Below are 19,698 nucleotides of genomic sequence, written 5' to 3'. Positions count from 1 at the left end.
GACTCCGTTAACCCCGGCGATCTGGCAGACAGTAGCACATAACAAAAGATAAAAGAATTGTGGATAACTGTGGGAAATGGAATGAAGGAGTGATATGTGACGGTAAGTATTTTTTCTTCATCAGTACTCCATGAGTTCTTAATTAGTTTTGATTCAAATCATCATTCAACCTACTTCAGACCAAGTCAGAAATCCCAGAAGAAATTATTTTGCACTCAGAGATGCTAGAAGGCACGAGAAATGTACTGCACATAATAGCATCATCCTAAATGCTGTTTTTGAAATGATTTCTTGGATTTTGCTTTGTTTATCCAATGTTTATCATAATGCATACTGTATAAAGCAGAAGCAAAAAGCCATGTCAAGAACATAACCACGTATTTACCATCGCCCAGTCCTGGTCCAGACATCGCTCTGGCTGCCATTGTTAGCACAGACAGGGCTGACACATTAAATAACTGTGTTATGCATGAAAAGAATTGGGCCGTCTGCGATTGCCTTTCGTTGCAGTCTTCCAAGGGTTCACATCAATCAGAATGAGAAAAGACCAGGCTCACACCACAAGAGTTTTAAAATCAGTTTGCATCACACACACAGGGAGAAACCTCACAGATGTTCTTCTCTCTGATCTCGGACATGAACACACTACCAGACTGGACGATAACGGCATCATTTACTGCAGAATTACCTGTATATGGGATGTTATTAAGATTATCTCGCTAGAGGGAGCAAGATAATCAGAGAGGAGTGAGCCATTTTGTGTGACTTCCAGTGAGAAAAAAATGTAAAAACAGAAGCCTAAATAAGTTTGGATAAGAAAATGCTTGAGGGATGCAATATGGGATGTTTATGCTTCAGCAAGAATTTAGGTGCGAACAAGGCAGACATGACAAAATGCTGCCCTCCTCATCTCTTTGCTCTCCACATGTGAATATTATCCCTGAAATCTTCATGTCATCTCACCTTTCCTAATCCTTTTCTTTCCTCAGTTCCCATTGGATTTTCCTGATCACTCTTTCCCGATGTCTTCTGCCTATTTTTTGAGGAACCTGAGCAAACAGTGACAGCTAGCTAGCTACCTCCCCAGTTTCTGCCACCTGTTTCCTTTCAAGTCTCTCTCTGCGAGGTCAATTCATTGGTCTATTCTTACCTTATTGGGTAAAACATCCCAAGTACTTACAAATTAAGGTATAATCTTACATTTCTGCATTAAAGTTTCTCAATATATGTGGAAAAATGGTATATACTTTGTTAACTTGTGGACTTACATTATCCAATATATTATTAACAATATCCAAACCCAGAGAAATACATCATTTTATTCAATGTAAAGGGAAATTTATTGTGGTTACCTGTCAGTAGGTCGTAAAAAATCTTTCAGAGCTGTTCTGAAGAGGCCCTAATAAACGGTCACAACCATTATTGTCTAAATTTGGACAAGGCAAATACTGCAAAGTTAAACTCAAAAAGGAGAACAAAACAACAGGCGCCATTTTTCAGTTCCCTTAAATCAAAGGGTAAAACATTCTTTTGTCACAGTATACCAAAATTCAATAATGACAAGTGAAAGCTACACATGAAAAGAAATGCAAACTCCTTCACACACAGCAGCCACAAAAAAACAGGATTTCTTATGACATTAGATGAAGCAATGACTGTAGAACCAAAAAGCAACTGTGGCAGCAAAAACTGACATCAAGATAGGTTTAATACAACCTAATCAGACAACTAAAGTAGAAAAAGGCATTAAAATTACACCTGTTCCCATGAATATGGGAATTATTAGAGAGGGCTTTTAAAATATGGACGGCATTTTCAGTGGTTTAAGTGAGTGGGAAAATTATATGGACATTTCATACTTTCATGCATTTTGTAAAATGAGGGACAAATTATTATTACAGAAAAAAGGAATGAATACTGAGCTGCAGGAATGGAATAAATGCATCTGTAATGTCATAAATTTTGTCAGTAATGTAGGAAATCCAAGGCCAATATAATCAACGCCATCAAAAATTGGATGAAGACAAATTGGAACTGGACCAACCAGAGAATGGCAACTGAGCTTTCAAAGGAAGCATCAAAGCGGTTGGAATACGAATTAATTACCACAATAAACTTGGAGAGAAAACAGTTTGCAGAGATTTGTGAGTTGGCAACCATATGTACAACTAAATGGGGAAGGTTATTGGTTTAGGGTTAGAGTTTGGGTTCTGGGGGTTGGGTTGGGGTAGGGTTTGAGTCATTTTCAGATGACTTATGTCTATCTTTTGGGGTTCACTGTAGATGTCTTCACCTCCTGCTGAGGCCATGTCATATTTCAAACCTAACTTACTGCTAGAACTTCCCACTTTATCCTCTTTCTTTCATACCCAGTAGTGTTTCTTGCACCCATAACCATTTGTTTACTATGGTAGCCATCCATGCCAGAAGTTATCTTGCCTCATGTCTTGATGTCTTACCATCTCGTTTATGTCATTTCCAGCAGGAAGAAACCTGTTGGTAAAATAAAGAAAAAAATCACTATGTTCAAATTTGGCAGGGCTTAACTGTAAATGGATAAGTGGCTCCTATAAAAATCTGAAAAGTAAATTACGGACGAAATTGCAGTTGCAATGTGGCGGTGTATGAGTGCACGCAGTGGAATGGGATTAGCTGCTGGTGCTTTTAAATAAAGTACCAGCTGTGGTTGGTAAACAAGAAGGAAACAGATCAGTTTCCTGCCCTGATGACAGATGCTCGTATCCTCCTGAAGTGCCTCGTTTATAGTTTGCTGAGAAGCAAATCACACTGAGGTCAGACGCGATGCTGCTTCACTGCCAGCCGCCTCTTGCTCTGTTTCCACATTCCTCATTGCTCTCATTACCAAAGCTTAAATCTTACATCTGCCGTCTCACTATCTCTTACTCTCCTGAGTCACGTTGATATTTTTGTCTGTTGGAGACTCATCTGTCAATTTTCTTATCTTCTTGTACCCTGTGTCTAAAATTTCTATCTTTTCTTCAGTTATTGTTAGTGGGGAACAGGCTGGAGAAAAAAAAAGAAGAAGAAAAGACGGAGGAGAGCAGAGGAGAGGAGAATAGAAATGGAATGGAAATTGGAGGAAGGGATTCAAGAGAGAGAAGAGAGGTAAGGAAAAGGGAGGTGATGGAAGGAAAGGAAAGGAAAGGAAAACAGAGGAAATGAAATCACAGGATTGGAAAGAAAAAAATTGGAAAGGAGAGAATTGGAAAGGAAAGGAAAGGAAAGGAAAGGAAAGGCAAGAAAAGGGTTGGAAAGGTGAGGAACGGATTGGAAAGGAAAGAAACGAAAGGAAATGATTGGATTGGAAAGGAAAGGAACGAAAGGAAATAATTGGATTGGAAAGGAAAGGAAATGAATGAAATGAAAAGGAAGGAAACAAAGGAAAAGAAATGAATGGAAAGAGAAAGAAGGGGAAGGAATGAAAGGAAAGGATTGGAAAGGAAAGGAAAGAGATGAAAAGAAAAGAAAAGAAAAGAAAAGAAAAGAAAAGAAAAGAAAAGAAAAGGAGAGGAAAGGAGAGGAAAGGAAAGGAAAGGAAAGGAAAGGAAAGGAAAGGGAAAAAAATGAAAGAAAAGGAAAGAGACAAGAATACAAAGGAAGTGAGGTGGAGAGGAAAGGGGAGCAAGAAAATGTAATGTGGTGGAAAGAAAGACCATAAAAGAAGGAGATGGTCAATGAGGAAAGGAAAAAGTTAGTGAAGGAAACGAAGGAACTGGATGAGAGGAGAAAAGAATGAAAAGAGTAGGTAAAAGAAGAACTAAGGTGATGGGGTGACAGGGAAAACAGAGGAATGTATAAGAAAGACAGGAAGAAAAGATGAGGCAGGCAAGAGGAGGTAAGGGAAGGAAACAGAGGAGATGAAAACAGACTGTAAGTGAGAAGACAAAATGAGAAATAAATGAGGGTGGGAAACAGGGGGAAAGCGAAAAGAGGTGAGGATGAAATAAGATGAGGAAAATGGGAAGAGAAGACAGAGGAGTAGAGAGGAAAAAGAGATCTCTCTTTTTCACACTCACTTGAGTCACTGTCACCATGGCGACTGCACACCTCTAGTACCCTTGTAATCAACTTTGAAAATACAAGTGTTGTGTTGGTATGCATGTAGTACACACACACACACACACACACACACACACACACACACACACACACCACAAACAAACACACATCAGCACAGAAATGTAATTAGAACAAAAATCTAAATAAGTTTTCAGCTCCTATGTGGTGGTGGTGGTGGAGGGAATAACCTTTGTGAGCTTGTGTCGGAGTTTTAACCCTGAAAGAAAACTAGAAGAGATGAATAGAAAACAGGCCGAGATGAAAGGAGCAGGAAGATGCTGTCGGTGTTAAAAACAACAAATCCCCTCCTTCTGTTCATTTGTTTTTGAAAGTAGGAGGAGGGAATAAATGAAAACAAACCAGGGGAGGGGAAGATAGGAACTGAACCGAGGAGAGAAGAAACTGACTGACAAAGCTGTTCAAAGTGTGAGGCTGTGGGCTAAATGGACGAGCTGCTTCCACCGTGACACTGAAGTAAAGGAAAAGAACCCAGCTCCTGTTAGTAATGTCTGCACAGATGACTACCACTGCTGACTCCTCAGCTTTTACCTCATTTTTAGTACTTCATTTGCTGTATTTCTGATTGTTCTACACAGAAAACTAAGATTCACCAGAGTCAAATTTCTTGTTTGCGGGTACAAACATTGTCAGTAGTAGTTTAAATTGTCACAAACAACAGTTTCACACTCTCCCTCCCTCTATGAATCTTTTACAACGTGGCAACTATACTGGACAATTTTGAAAAAACCGTGGGGGAAATTTCTCAAGAAAAGCGAGTGCAGTTCCAACAAGAAAATTACTCAGAGAACGCAGTACTCCACCAAGGCTGCTCAGTCGTTGTATCATTTCTGACAAATAAGTCCCGATAAGTCCACAGTGGTGGATTTATAGTAGGATCACAATCATGTGATCGTGTAGTGTTCACTTGTTGTCATGGTTACAGTGACGCCGTGCCGCTATCTGGCAATGATACAGAAATCTTAACTAATCCGTGGATCCAGACTATAAGCTGCATCACTGCCAAAATCTAATCACTTGGTCCTTGTGTCGTTTCTGACCTTTCCTGAAAATTTCATCCAAATCTGTTAGTCTGTTTTTGAGTAATGTTGCTAACAGACAGACAGACAGACAGACAGACAGACAGACAGACAGACAGACAAACAAACATACGCCAATCGTTACATAATTCCGCTGCGTACATTGGCGGAGTAATAAATAACATATTATTATTATTTAACCTACATAAGAAAGCAAAAATAATAGTTATACAGCTTTCTTGTTATTTGTTTTTTTGTGTTCTTTGTAGGTTGTCCCAACTGATACTCCATCTGCCCTCATCTTTTGGGGTTTTCTTCTTCAGTGATTGTTTAATCTAAAGGGTTTCACTTTTCACGTTGATGATATTCTTGAGTATTTTCTCTCCTTCTTTTACTCCCTTGCCAACAGAGAGCTGGTTTGAAGCCAGCTACAATTTTCAAGCAGGAAAACCAACATTTTGCCGCTCTGCAAACACAAACAGCTTCTAAGACTGACAAAAAATGTCATCACAGTTTTTCAAAAGAAGAATGAAATTAAAAAGCGCTTCAAAATCCAGTCATGTATTTATCTCATCTTATTATCCTTGCCTCTCAGTGGTTTATAATTGGCGGGTGGCATTTATCATTGGTTTGGCTATGCACAGAGAGCCGTTCACAAATGCCAACTGACAATATTAAAACTCTGAACAACAAATACTGACCGAATCAGATCTGGAGAAGTTCTGCCTCCCAAAAATGATGTTCCTATACAAGTAAACTGCAATATTCGTTACATTTTGAGGGAAACATGTTCTGCTGGATTCCATTTCACATTTCAAATCAACCTTTAATGCTTTGATGTTGCACCTTTTCAACCTGCCGATTATATATTAGATGGAACCCTGGTAGCCCAGAAAATAGAGGAGAAGCTTAAAATGTGTTCTGATTGGTTTGAGTCAAAACTGTGTTATTTTACTGAACCTAATCATGTAGTTTTAGCGGCCAAACAAAAAGTGAAAACCGACTATAAACTGTAAGCTAATCATACGCTACCATTCAAAAGTTTGGGGTCACCAAGACAATTCCATGTTTTCCATGGAAACTTACTTTTATCCATGTGCTAACATAACTGCACAAGGGTTTTCTAATCATCAATGAGTCTTTCAACACCACTAGCTAACACAATGTAGCATTAGAAATCATACAAGGAACAACTGATTCAATTGTGAGGGTGTTTCTGAGTCCCATCAATTCCCGCTGTCCGCTACATCTTTAGGACAGGCGATTTGGTATCCGTACATAACATACACATGCATAACACACGCGTGTGCTCAATGCAAGGTCATTTTGTTTCTGGTACATCTATATTAAATGCACACATTCTTTCTGCCACAATTTTTTTTCAAGATTTCATCTGTCGGAAATGATACAATGACTGAGCGGCCTTGGAGGAGTACTGCGCTCTCTGTGCTTTTCTTGTACTGAAAATGTAGAACCATCATTGAAACACCTGAATAAATAACACGTGAATTTGACTAAGACTGTGTATATAAAAAAAAGTCTAACTGCGCACCGGTTGTGTTGTTCTCTTCAGGATAGATGTCATTTTTTAGTATGTTCTTTTGGCAATAAATAGAATTTACACTGAATAGTTGGGTTTTGGATAGTGAGGCAGACAAAAGCAAAATGTCGCCATTTACTTAGCTTTCTCTTAGATGCTCAGTCTATTTTCTTGTCTTTTAATGCACTTTTATGATCCTAATGCCTACTTTTATGTTTTATGTTTACCTTTAAATCATTTTTCTCAATATATTTCTGTGCTATTGTAAAGCACCTTGAACTGCCTAGTGTATGAATTGTCCTTTACAAATAAACTTGCCTTGCCTTCATCTGCAGAGCTGGCGCCATCAAACCCCTCCAATATTTCAAGAATGCTGTTCTGCACTAAACCAGTGCCCAAATATGTGCTTTTCACAGGCTTGAATATGTATTTATTCATAGCAACAGTGAGGCAATAATGTCATCATGAGGTGTAACAGAAAACAACTTTCCAAAAAGCTTTTCAGCATTTCTGATGGGACACCAGGACACTGCTGAATACCAAAAAAATGGAGAAGTCAGGCACAAGGCCCAAGGTATGCTTCCAGGAGATATACATCCAAAGAGATGAGACGGTTCCACAGAATGTTACCAGGATTAAGAAGCACAGAGTTTACTTGTCTTACCTTAGCCAACTGTGAGTTCACCCATTTTGTGAAAGTCTTCTTCTGAACGTCTTCTCTTTCGTCTGAAAGGAGAAAAGAAAACCGGAGTCAGTAAAAAGGAACTCTGAGAGTGTGGGTCTGATTCAGTGAGGCAATCTGAAGCACATGTTAGAAGTACAGCAGCAGTTTAACAGGAACATGAAGAAAGCACTCTTTTAGTAAATATCCAGACACAGCAGGTTCCAGCTTAACGGTGATATATGTGTGTGTGTGTGTGTGTGTGTGTGTGTGTGTGTGTCAGTTTCCCTGTCTAAACACACACACCAAACATAAGTGGTGCTTAGCATGATAAGAGACTCCTCTAATGTTGCTCAGGGCTAAATGCTTCCTCTTCATATCAATCAGTGCAGCACTTCCAGGCCGTCACCATCACCAGACAGACTGGAGGAAGTCGAAGCACTCCTGTCTGCTGTTTTAACCCTCGTGTCGTCCTGCGGGTCGAAATTGACCCGTTTTAAAGTTTGAAAATGTGGGAAAAAGTATATATTTTCACAGTGAAACTTCTGAGGATCCAAAATTGATGTCAGTATTTGTTTTTTGGTTGGTTGGTTGTTGTTTTTTGGTCAAGTCAGACTATTTTCTTCTGGATTACAACATGGCAAAGTAAGAAACATGATAAATGACTCATACAGTCCTTTTGGTCAAGACAATCAGTGTCATACACACAAGTTTAACCACCACTGTTTGCTTCCACTCTTGTTTCAAAACAACTCTTTCTCAAACAGCAATGAAAGTCACAATTATGTCTACATACAAGTATTTATCTTAACCTGACACAGTGGTATCATATTAGACAAATACCCTGTAGTCTGGACCCAGTGGTACAGTTGGTGTTCTTTACAACCACAATCACAGCCATCTAAAACTAAATCTTAACTGTTATCATGTTGTATCTCTTTTACAGCTCAAGGGCCGAGCATTTTCCAGAGCAATTGGTTACCAAAAGGCTCAAATTTGCAGAATGTTTTCAGCCAACTCAAGCGCATTTCAAATGGATTTAAGAAGTGAAAACAACCACAGCTGGAGGTTTCTCTTCCACCCAAACAGAATGCATTGTTCAACTTTTTTTTTCCCCAAAAAAAGAGCTGCAACTTTTGATTTTTTGTCAATCATAATGATGTGGACCTAGAAAAGTAAAGGAGGCATCCATTGAGACACTTTCTTTGTTGTTGTTGTTGAAGAAAAATGTAGTCTAGTGTGGGACGTGCATTACAATGGAAATGATGACTTCTAATAATGCCTCTCTGCCGCCTCTCTCATTTGACTGGAAATGGGGTCACCTCCCATTATTATGGGTAATAAATTACACTCATCCTTAAACAGAACATCGGGTTAAATCTTATACCAGCCCAGCTAACGGTACTCTTTCAGTGTGTGTGTTGGTGTGTGTTGACACCGGCCAGGCATTGACTAATGGAGCCGATAATGAAGCTTCTCCTTCAATTAAAAGGTCCCACGTCTAGCAGTGCACTGTAGTGAGACGCCGGATACACAACAGTTACACGCAAACGTGTAGCTTCAAACACAACCACGCATATTCAAGTGTGAGATAACGGTAGGCTGAGCAGCAAAGCATGAATGAAACAGAAGCATGTAGCAAACACCCTTATCTAAAGCAGGGAATACGTCCATATCTATGGTTGTAAAGACCAAGTATATCATGGCAGTCTTCTCCGACAACTCCTTATTTTCCAGGCTCCAATGACGAAAACACAAGTGACTAAAAAAACAATGCATTTTGGTTCTTTATCGATTTATTATAAGTCTTCTGGAAAAAGACAAACTCTGATAAAGTTGGCTCCAGAACAGCACATAGCACATTATCAGCTTAAAGAACATTGGCGCATTGAAAGGCAATTCTGTCTGTTTTTACAGTGATTTGACAAATGCTGTAAACATATACTATGCCCCAATTTTTTCATTTTTTAAAAAAATTGAAATTCAAGTAGTTCAAGTTCAATGAATAGCTTGAAATGGTGCAAAGGTAAATGGTGAACTGCCAGAGGTTAAAAAAAAGGTAAGGTTCCCCAAAACTGAACAATAATGTACATTTCAGAATTATACAAAAAGGCCTTTTTCAGAGAACCAGAAATGGGTTAAAAACTTAAAGCTGTTCTCCAACAATGGAGGTTGATGAAGCCTTGAAAGTTGGTGCTACCAAATCCTACAGGTGTTCCAACTTTTCTAGATTACTTCCAACCCCCTCTGTCTGCATAAAACTAGTGTTGGAACACACCAAACCCTCCAGAGTATTATTAGAACAGGATTATACTGCAGACAGTGGTGTGTTGCTATAAAAATGGAGAGGAAAAGGCAATTAACAATAGAAGAGAGACAGACCATCATAAGACTTAAAAATGTGAGTCTTTCCTACAGAGAAATAGTGAAGAAAGTCAAGGTGTCAGTGAGTCCAGTTTTCTTCAGCATCAAAAGGCTCAGAAACTGGAGGAAACTCTGACAGGAAGAGATCTGGAAGACCCAAAGCCACAACAGAATCAGAAGACAAGTTTCTGAGATTCAACAGCTTCAAGCACAGCTTAATAGTGGTTTTAGTCAGAAGTCTCAGTTTCAACTTGAAAATCTGACCAAAACAACTTGAATTGTGGCTAGAATAACACAAAATCTGTCTACAACAACCTAAAATGAGGCTAAAATGACTAAACTTGTCCAAAATTACTTAGAATTTTTCCAAAAATGATTTAAAATGTGTCTAAAATAGTTTAAAACCTTTTCAAAATGATTTAAAGTTTGTCAAAATGACTTAAAATGACTCAAAACTTGACCAAAATGACTTAAAATCCACCAAAAACAAAACAAATTGTGGCCAGAATAGCAAAAAATGTACAGAAAACCTAAAACGTGGCTGAAATAACAAAACATGTCCAAAATTACTGAAAATCGTCCAGAACTACTTAAAATGTGGCCAAAATGACACAAAAACCCGTCCCAAATGACTGAAAATGTGTATAAAACAAGCTAAAATGTGGCTGAAATGACAAAACCTAAGCCACAACAGAATCAGAAGAGAAGTTTGTGAGAGTCAACAGCTTGGTGATCTGCGGTTCACAGGACAACAGCTTCACGCCGCCAAAGGTGGATACTTTGACGAGTCAAAAGTTTAGAATACATTTTGGTTTCTAAATTATGACTGTCACTTTGCCAGTCCCTGCAAATGATCAACTCTTTCAGTTTCCTCATGCAGACATGCCCTCTGATCAGAGAATGATGACTTCATCAACTTGCTAATGTAATGGATGTAAGATGCTAAGTGGCCAAATAAGACATCTTCGGTTGTCTTTATGAAATTGTTTGGAGGGAACATTAACTGTTTGTTTCTCCTGGCATCCTTCTGTTGATGAAGTCTGCATGCTTCAGGTGTTCTGCTGTCAGACGGGACTTCAGCTCAGCTGGCTTCATGGCTTTGTTAGCTAGCAACTGAAGACAGATGAGACACTGCAGCCTCCCATAGCTGCTCTCAATGAAACTCCTGCTAATCATTGTGTTTCTTTATTCTGCCGATTTGGGTTGTGGATTGAAGAATTTTTATCCCTGAGCAGTGCTGTGAAAGTCAGCTGGCTGTTTGCTGAGATCATCGGGCGTATTGATGCCGCTGACAGCAGCTGAAATGACACTGATGCATGAGGACTGCAATGCATAGCATAGTGTGTTTATGTACACAAATGCAAATGTTAATTAATCAGGACAGTTTATCAATATTTTGTGAACACCTTGTCAAGGTGTCACACATCCATCAGGGGTAGTTCAGCTGCATCTCAAGTTTGTCCACTTGTTCTGCTGTGTTAAGTTTAATTATTCTTTAGGGAATGAAAAAGTGTTCTGTGGCCTTCCTTCGTTGTGTAGATGAGAAGCATCCCATGTGTTCATTTGAACTTGGAGAAGGAGAGGCCACTTGGATGAGCTTTTTACTGGATTTCTGCAGGAATAGCAGCGAGCTCAAACCCTGCTGCTCCTCAGTCATGTTTTCTCCCTCTGACTCACACCTTCTCGCACTCTTTGTCGCACACTTCTTTGCGTTTCACACCGACAGTCAGAAGTCACACGTAAATCCCACGGATTCTTTACGGTGTTGCTCACACTCCATCAGCAGCATGTGCTTCTACCAGCGGGTGTGTGATGTTCAGTCTAACACCAGCCAGGAGGAACAAACCTGCTCTCATTCTTCCTTCACATGCTTTTATTTATTTATTTTTTACCAAAGACGAACCAATTTATTATCACCTTTCCTTTTCTGTGCTTATCCATCTTTGTCTCATTTTTACTTTGCTGCTCTTTCTTCACTCTCTTCTTTTTTTTCATTTTCTCTTCCTCTGGCTGCACATAATGGCTCTCAGCTTTACATTTTGAAGCCTGTAAATGTAGTTTTTCCCTTGACACATGCTATGCTTACACACAGATTGACACACACACACACACACACACACACACATATTCACAAATCATACGGGAGCAGTTCAGCCCGTCTGCAGGGTTGCTGCAGTTATCAACCAGTCAAATTTAATGCTTTTTAATGCCATTTTAATGCTATACTGTAAAAATTTTAATGCCATGACCATGAACTCAACAAATTGCACAGGTTTATTTATTTTTTTTGTAAAAGATGATTTTTCTATGAAAACTGTCCCTACATTTCACTATTTCTGAATCTGCAAACCACCCCTGACCACCCACGGGCTGCAGTCATTCTCTGAATTCCACGTTTTACAGCCATTTTTGCTGGAATTTGCGTTTCCCCATTTCCCAGCTCTCCTCCATCTGATCCAGTCTGCCAGACACTTTAAAAACATGCAGTTTTTGGCAATTGTACCCGACCGGCCGGAACAATTATCGCAATGCTTCAGCATGTTTACGCAGATGCACATATCTGACAAATCGCAGTCTAGAAATACATATTATTTCATTATTATTATCAAATATTTTTCTTAAAAACTGCAGAAAGAATTTTTAATGCCACTAAGAATCAAATTTAATGATTTTTAATGCCATTTAAGGCCGTAATTTTCACAAAATCAATATAATGACTATTAATGCTTTTTAATGCCCTAGTCTGGTCAGCTTTATTTTGAAATTTATCACACATACAGGTCGTCTTTTTCCTGTTTTATCATTTCTGGGTGGTTACAACCCTGCAGAAAAATTACAGTGTGTGTGTGTGTGTGTGTGTGTGTGTGTGTGCGTGTGCCTGTAGTGTGTGTGTGTGTGTGTGTGTGTGTGTGTGTGTGTGTGTGTGTGCCTGTAGTGTGTGTGTGTGTGCTAATTGAGATTGAGGCCGGCCTCAGCTTGTCACCCATCCCCTCACTAATCATCTTCCTCTTTCCTGCTGTCACTTCTTTCTCTTTCGTGTTGGCCTGTCTCTCCCTCTCCACCGTTCCTCATCTCCTCCTCCTCCTCTTCCTCCTCCTCTTCTCAGCTGTTTCCACTTCTGTCTCTCTATCAGTCAGCCTATCTCCATCCTCGTCTTCCCTCACTTCCTCTCAGTCTCATTTCTCAGTAATGACCTGATCTAATTGGATTCGCTCTGATATTCCTTCTGTGGCTGATAGCCGTGACCGTTGCTTGGCAGCTGGTGCCAAAACAGTGGCAAACATGGCATGACACCGACGAGCCAGTTGAGAGTGGCCTCCATGACGGATCAGACGGCTGCTGTGAATTATCCCTCCATGGCACGTAGTAGAAGTCTATTAGAAATGCGTTTTGATATGATAAAAACAGGTTGTACGTAATCGTCAAGCAGATATTTGACATGTAAATGACACGTAGCGCCAGACTCAGTCAAGATGATCAGATTATCGTTTCATTTGGATGTGATTTAAACTCTTCCACTCTGAAAAAAAAGATTTATATATAGCTGTAAGATTATAACTCAGCACTGTGCAGGCTGATAGATGAAGAAGCATCACCTCTAAGGAATATATTATGTGTGTGAGAAATTAGAGCCAAAATATGGAGTTATTGTTTAATTTTTATCCCATCAACACTTCAGTTTCCATTCAGCTCCATTATATTCAGATGCAAGTCAAATCAAGTCACCAATATTTGTGTGACACATTTAAAAAAAAAAAAAAACTAAAATTACGCCAAAGTACTTTCCAACAGAGAAATAAGATTGGAAGTTTAAATATACTCAAAAACCCTACAATATCGTATAATATATGCATTTACCAGCCTAGTATAAATATTGGGGTAAGACTATATCTCCATAGGGGTACAGAGGAACATTTCCAGCAACCATCACTCCTGTGTTCTAATGCTACATTGTGTTAGCTAGTGGTGTTGAAAGACTCATTGATGATTAGAAAACCCTTGTACAGTTATGTTAGCACATGGATAAAAGTGGGTGTTTTCATGGAAAACATGGAATTGTCTGGGTGACTCCAAACTAGGATAATGTTATTTCTTTTACCGACAAATCAAAGATAAGGTGGTTTTACCTTAGCTGACATGTTTCAACTGCAACTGCAGTCTTCTTCAGAGTGTCATCTGACGTGTCCTTTTTATCAGGTGACCTGTCTGAATCTGTCAGACCGGTCACCTGATGAAAAGGACACGTCAGCACATGTCAGGTGATGCTCTGAAGAAGACTGCAGTTGAAACATGTCAGCTAAGGTAAAACCACCTTATCTTTGATTTGTCGGTAAAAGAAATAACATTATCCTATGATAGTCAACGACAAAATGAACATCATCCAAATATGACCCCAAACTATTGAAGGGTAGCGTATGTTCTTGCAAATTTAATCCTAGCTGTCTGTCACTCTAGATCCATACGTATTGATATTTTGAATGGTCTGTGATCTGACCATCTCATTGATTTTGCGTGTTTTCTTGATTTTACAATAATTTTGTGGTCTAGCTGACTGCTGGTCTTTCTGGGTTTGCTGGTACAATCCTTTGTTTTCAATCACTAGTCCTCATTTTTTTCACTTTTCAACAATATTTCCAAGTATGGAGTGTCGGATATTGAGCTTCTTTCTTTCTTTTCAGACATCTAGAGCGGCCTTCAATTGTCTTTGCTATACATGCTGCGTTTAACCAACAAGTTCCAAGACTATTTATAGTGGACGTAGACAAATCTAGCTGGAAACGAAAACATGAAATTGCCTGGGTGACCCCAAACGTTTGAACGGTAATGAACATTTGTACAATCTCGACACACTTGGCATTTTTCACTCTACTCTAGACATCAGTGCTAGAAAGATATTTCACCGTGCTGAATGTATCGTCCAATAACTGGTAGCTTCTAGCTAACACTGGGGAGCTGAGGTAGGGAGCAGAACAAGTGCGCTATGAACAAACTTCTGCAATTTTTGGAATAAAGAAAAGCATTTCAGATTGAACACCAAGAGCCACACTGGAACCTTCAATCAGGTTCTGGTAGTCCAGGTTGATTTATCCAGTATTTCATTTACAGAAGCAATTCAAAATGCAGTAAGCTTCAAGCTTTAGGGCAGTTTTCCTTTGCCTATTGGTCTTGACTACTTTTTTGTTATTCAGTCCTCAATATTAATTGTGTTCTCATTAACCCTCATGTTGTCCTGCAGGTCAAAATTGACTCGTTTTAAAGATTGAAAATGTGGAAAAAAAAGAAGATTTTCATAGTGAAACTTCTGATGTCCATATTTTCAACATTTTTGGGAAATCTTTGAACATTTTTTGGTGGAAAAAAAGAAATGTTAAAAATGTTTCTTAAGAACATTCACACAAAAAAATCAACCAATATCCGGTGAATTTCACTGGATTTTGGTTGATTTTTATGTGAATATTCTTAAAGAAAATATTACAAGTTTTACTGATATATATATGGAATCAATTTAGATATATTTAGGATTTTTTTGGAAGATTTTATTCATTTTTTGAAAATATTTACAAGGATTTTCTTGCCAAATTTGGGGGATTTTTTTAAAATAAAATGTTTAAGGGAAATTTTTAAGGAATAATTGGATTTTTCTTCCTGAAGGTTTTGCAAATTTTCAGAAATTTGTGGAATTTGTTTGCTGAATTTTTGTATTTTTTTCAGACAAGGAAACAATATTTTTTGGTGCCCGTAAAAGAGGACAACAGGAGGGTTAACCCTTTGATGCATAACATGGGTCAAAAGTGACCCATATTCAATGGAAAATGGCTCTCTCTTGATCCATGTTGTGCATCAAAGCGTTAAGCCAGCAGCTCAGCGATGAGGCTTTTGATCACATTCGGAACATGATGGACCACAGAGGAATCTGGTTATTTATATCTCTGTCTCGACACAAACCAGCAATTTAATCGGACACATCAACTTTGACTGCTGTCACTGCCACTGTGCACTTGTCAAAATTGAATGTTTTCATGCACCAAACACAAAAGCGGGATATTTCAAACACCGACCACAACCAGGATACTCCAGACCATTTAACACAGTAAAGTTCAAGCTCAAGCTGTTCCATGACTCACAAGATTCCCCACGACAAACTCATCTTCGAACAAAAAGCAGCATATGATTTCATTGTTCTATCTATGTCGGTTTGTAACATCAGAGCATGGTCCGATTCCTTCCATCAGAACACATTACTGTGGTGCTTCTCCTGTTAGGCCAAGTCTAAATGTGTGCTGTGAAGAAGTGATCTACCAGCAGGACAGTCATTCCAAACCACACTGAGCTTATAAAATAGGATTTGGCACCAGCATGTAAACAACAACCAGAGACGTTGGTACTGAGAAGCCCAAATGAAACACCATTACACTGTTTGTCCACAAGAGAGCACCGACACGTCTAGTTTTTACACTGGAAAATGACTCGCTCACTGCATGTCTTGGTTACTAGTTCTTTCACTAATAAAGTTTACCGAAATCCTTCATGAAAACTAAACTCTTTAAACTCCCAAATCTGTGTCTGTATCCGCCCTGTACATATGTCCCACCACTTTATTCTCCAAGTGAGGAATTATACAGGGTGTCCCTAAAGTCTGGACACATAGGACATCTCATTAACAATCATTAATTATAGCCAAATATGGCGATTATATTTAATATATATTGAATTAATTATCAAATACATATTAAATTCAAAACAGTAAAAAATGTATACATTAAATAAAATATTGTTAAAAATGTCATATCTTGAAAATGCGTATTTTTGCTTCTGTGTCCAGACTCTAGGGACACCCTGTAGGATAATGTAGAATGATGTAGTAGACATGTACGTAGAATGTTTTTAGGGCTTGAAGGTCCAGTCGTTATTAGTTGCCTGCATTGCCAAGCATTGCTTGTGTTACCAAACCAGAAAGCTCACACAGATGATTTTTCCAACCCCAAAATAGCAAAATTAATCTCCAAAAGCAAAACTGTTTTGCTATTTTTATGTATTACATCAGGTTAAATTGAATAATTTATTTTTATTAAATGTATTGCTTACTACTTTATATTAAATAAGTCAGAAAGCCTTGGAGTCTGGCCAGTCTTTTCTTCAGGAGGAAATGACATCATGTGGAGCAGGTCATGTGATCTGGAATTAATTCACTTCCTGGAGAGGTGTTTCTATAATGGGGAACTTAGTTGAAAGTGATTTCTGGGACACAGATACAATTAGTTATTTTCCATATAAAATTTGATATATTGTCAAAAAAGAAACATCTGTCATGATTATCTCAACTTAATAAAAAGAACACAATCAAAACTATTTTTGAATCAGCTCATTTTATTATTGTTTAGCTAATTAGAAGGTGGTTGTTATTAAATTCAGACGGTTATTTAGTTGACATTTTAGTGATATCCAGTCATTTTTTATTAATAAATGATTGTTTCCATAGTAAATAATTATGGAATTTGTAAAGACGTGATCATAATGAACATCAAAAACATTAGTTAATTTTAGTTTTAATAAAAATGTATGCAAGATATATTGACCCTTAGGCCTTTTACTGCTGCTGCTCCGTCATCTCTCTCTGTCTCTCTCTCTCTCTCTCTCTCTCTCTCTCTCTCTCTGTGTGTGTGTGTGTGTGTGTGCGTGCGTGTGTGCGTGCGTGCGTGCGTGTGTGTGTGTGTGTATCACATGACACAGCTCCCACCTGTTCCAGATTAACCCAGTGTGCTCCTTTACCAGGTAAGGATTAACCTCGCTACAGATGCAGATTAAGCACAAACACTAGCGCACATATGACACACACACACGACACAAATGATACACACACACAGAAAAGCTGCTGTTGAAAACTTCACCAAAAATTACTCCAAGCAAGCAGAGACACACACATCTGTTCTTCCCACACTATCATGAAGGTTCCTGTTGACATATTAGAGGCCATCTTTCCACTGTTACACATATTTTCCACCTCCCCACTGCGTCTCTTATCCATCTCCCGTCTCTTTCTTGTACCAATTTATGCCTTCATAAATGCAGACTTTCTTGTAATTACCTCTCCTATAAAGAAAAGTAATCTGTCCTCCTGCTGTGTTTTATTAGAAAGGAAGCCTCGGAGGGCGTCTTCTCCGCTCCGTCTCTTTTCCCGTCTAGTCATTTCCAACATTGCATTTTCGCAATTTGAAAGGCAAAACTGTGTGCTTGCGGATAAAGAAAAATGCTACCTTTTCAGACATTTACACACAAACGCACGGCCAAAGTAACTCCCCAGACAGACTAAAGCCTCTGTGTCATTGGGCGGCTGTTTTTTAAAGGCCCTCAGGGTCAAGCAGCTTCTTTCTCAGCGTATCAAAACCTTGTCAGCTTTCAATTCAAATATGAGATATGAAAACTGCAGTTGGAAGGTCTGACTTTATCCTACCTCCAGGTTTGTGTCTGTCTCATTGTGTCTGCTGGCCTATTCACTCCATACGCTGTTTTAATCTTGCTCAAATTTCACTCCTCTTTCGACTCTTTTTCATCATCCTAGACTGGCTCTCTGTGTTTTTCCTTCCCTGTAATTGGAAAATTGATCAAATCTGCCTTGAATGGGGATTACTGGGACTGACATCAGAATCCAGGCCCATATCAGAGCAGAAAAACCGGAGATATTATATCAGAAAATTGCCCAAAATTCAAAACTGAACCACAGCAAAGTAAAATGTCTTGTTTATGCACACACACACACACACACATTGTAGAAGCATTTTCTGGCATCCACAGCTTTCATTTAGAGCCTGTGTGGGGTATAAATACCCAGAATCCCCCGTGGCACTCGGCACAGACCTGTTTAGACATGCAAAATGCACAGGCACAACCTCCAGCTTAATGGAGAATACTGGACTAATTGAGCTTTTGTCCATCTCCACTGGCAAGCAATATCTTTCTATTGACCTTCAACAACTTTAATTTTATCTACTCCCTGGCAAGAACGTTTTAATTGACTCTTAGAAAGACCTCCTGAATGCTTCAACAAGCAGCAAGCAGCAGATACTGGATCAGGTAAGTCAGATGGTCAGAGATGCATCTAACAACATTAACAGCAAAGTTTACTTGTTGTAAAATAACAGATCTTATGAAGAATTCTGGTGTTTACTCGGCTTTCTGTCCTCAAAAATAATAAGAAATGAATGTTTAACTACGATGTACAACTATAGATATGTTGAAAGAGTAAACAAGAGTCAACCAAACTTCAGTGTAAATATAGATATTAAACGATATCAAACAACTTCCTTTCACTTGATATTCATGATGTAGGTTGACACTAGTGGAATGGAACAAAGAGCAGCGTTTCTGGAATGAGATGTGAACAGGAATGTATGTAGTAGTTTAGGGCTGAGATTCAGAACCAGTGGTTGATCAGAGTGATGGATGGTGGGAAGAGACCAGTCTAGAACTTTTATTCTAGCCTGACTGAACCATTTCTTTACCACTAACTGAATCATTTCCGACCAATTTTGAGTCATTTTTAAAGTAATTTTGGACAGGTTTCAAGTCATTTCTGAGTCAATTTGGTTTTGTTTGGTCATTCTGGACAAATTTGGAGTCAAAATTTTAAACCATTTTGGACCAATTTTTAGTCATTTTGGACAATTTTTTGTCATTTTAGACAAATTTTGAGTAATTTGGGGCAAATTTTAAACCATTTTAGACCAATTTTAATTAATTTTGAACTACTTTTTAGTCATTTTGGACTTTTTTTTGTTGTTTTCAACAGGTTTTTTTTGCCATTTTGGATAAATTTTGAATCATTTTGGAAACATTTGAGCCATTTTCAACACATTCCTAGTCGTTTTGGGCAATTTTTGAGTCATTTTGGGCAAATCGTTAACCATTTTGGACCAATGTTAAGTTGTTTGGAACTATTTCTTTTGTCATTTTGGACATTTTTTGTCATTTTCAACAAATTTTGAGTCATTTTGGACATTTGTTTTGGTCACTTTGGA

The 19,698-nt window shown here is 38.5% G+C and overlaps 1 protein-coding gene across 10 annotated transcripts in view; it reads right to left on the bottom strand.

The window, feature by feature from the left end:
* dmd (dystrophin) overlaps positions 1-19,698 on the bottom strand; it is a 315,328-nt gene that overhangs the window by 217,216 nt on the left and 78,414 nt on the right. For all 10 annotated transcript variants that reach the window (XM_055008380.1, XM_055008391.1, XM_055008386.1 and 7 more), the window contains one exon: positions 7,322-7,383. In XM_055008380.1, the coding sequence (XP_054864355.1) occupies positions 7,322-7,383 (62 nt within the window). The remainder of the gene's footprint in view (positions 1-7,321; positions 7,384-19,698) is intronic.

The sequence above is a fragment of the Amphiprion ocellaris genome, chromosome 24, assembly GCF_022539595.1.
Source record: "Amphiprion ocellaris isolate individual 3 ecotype Okinawa chromosome 24, ASM2253959v1, whole genome shotgun sequence".
NCBI lineage: Eukaryota > Metazoa > Chordata > Actinopteri > Pomacentridae > Amphiprion > Amphiprion ocellaris.
Note: the sequence above shows the minus strand (reverse complement) of the source record. Positions and strands in the feature narration are given on the sequence as shown.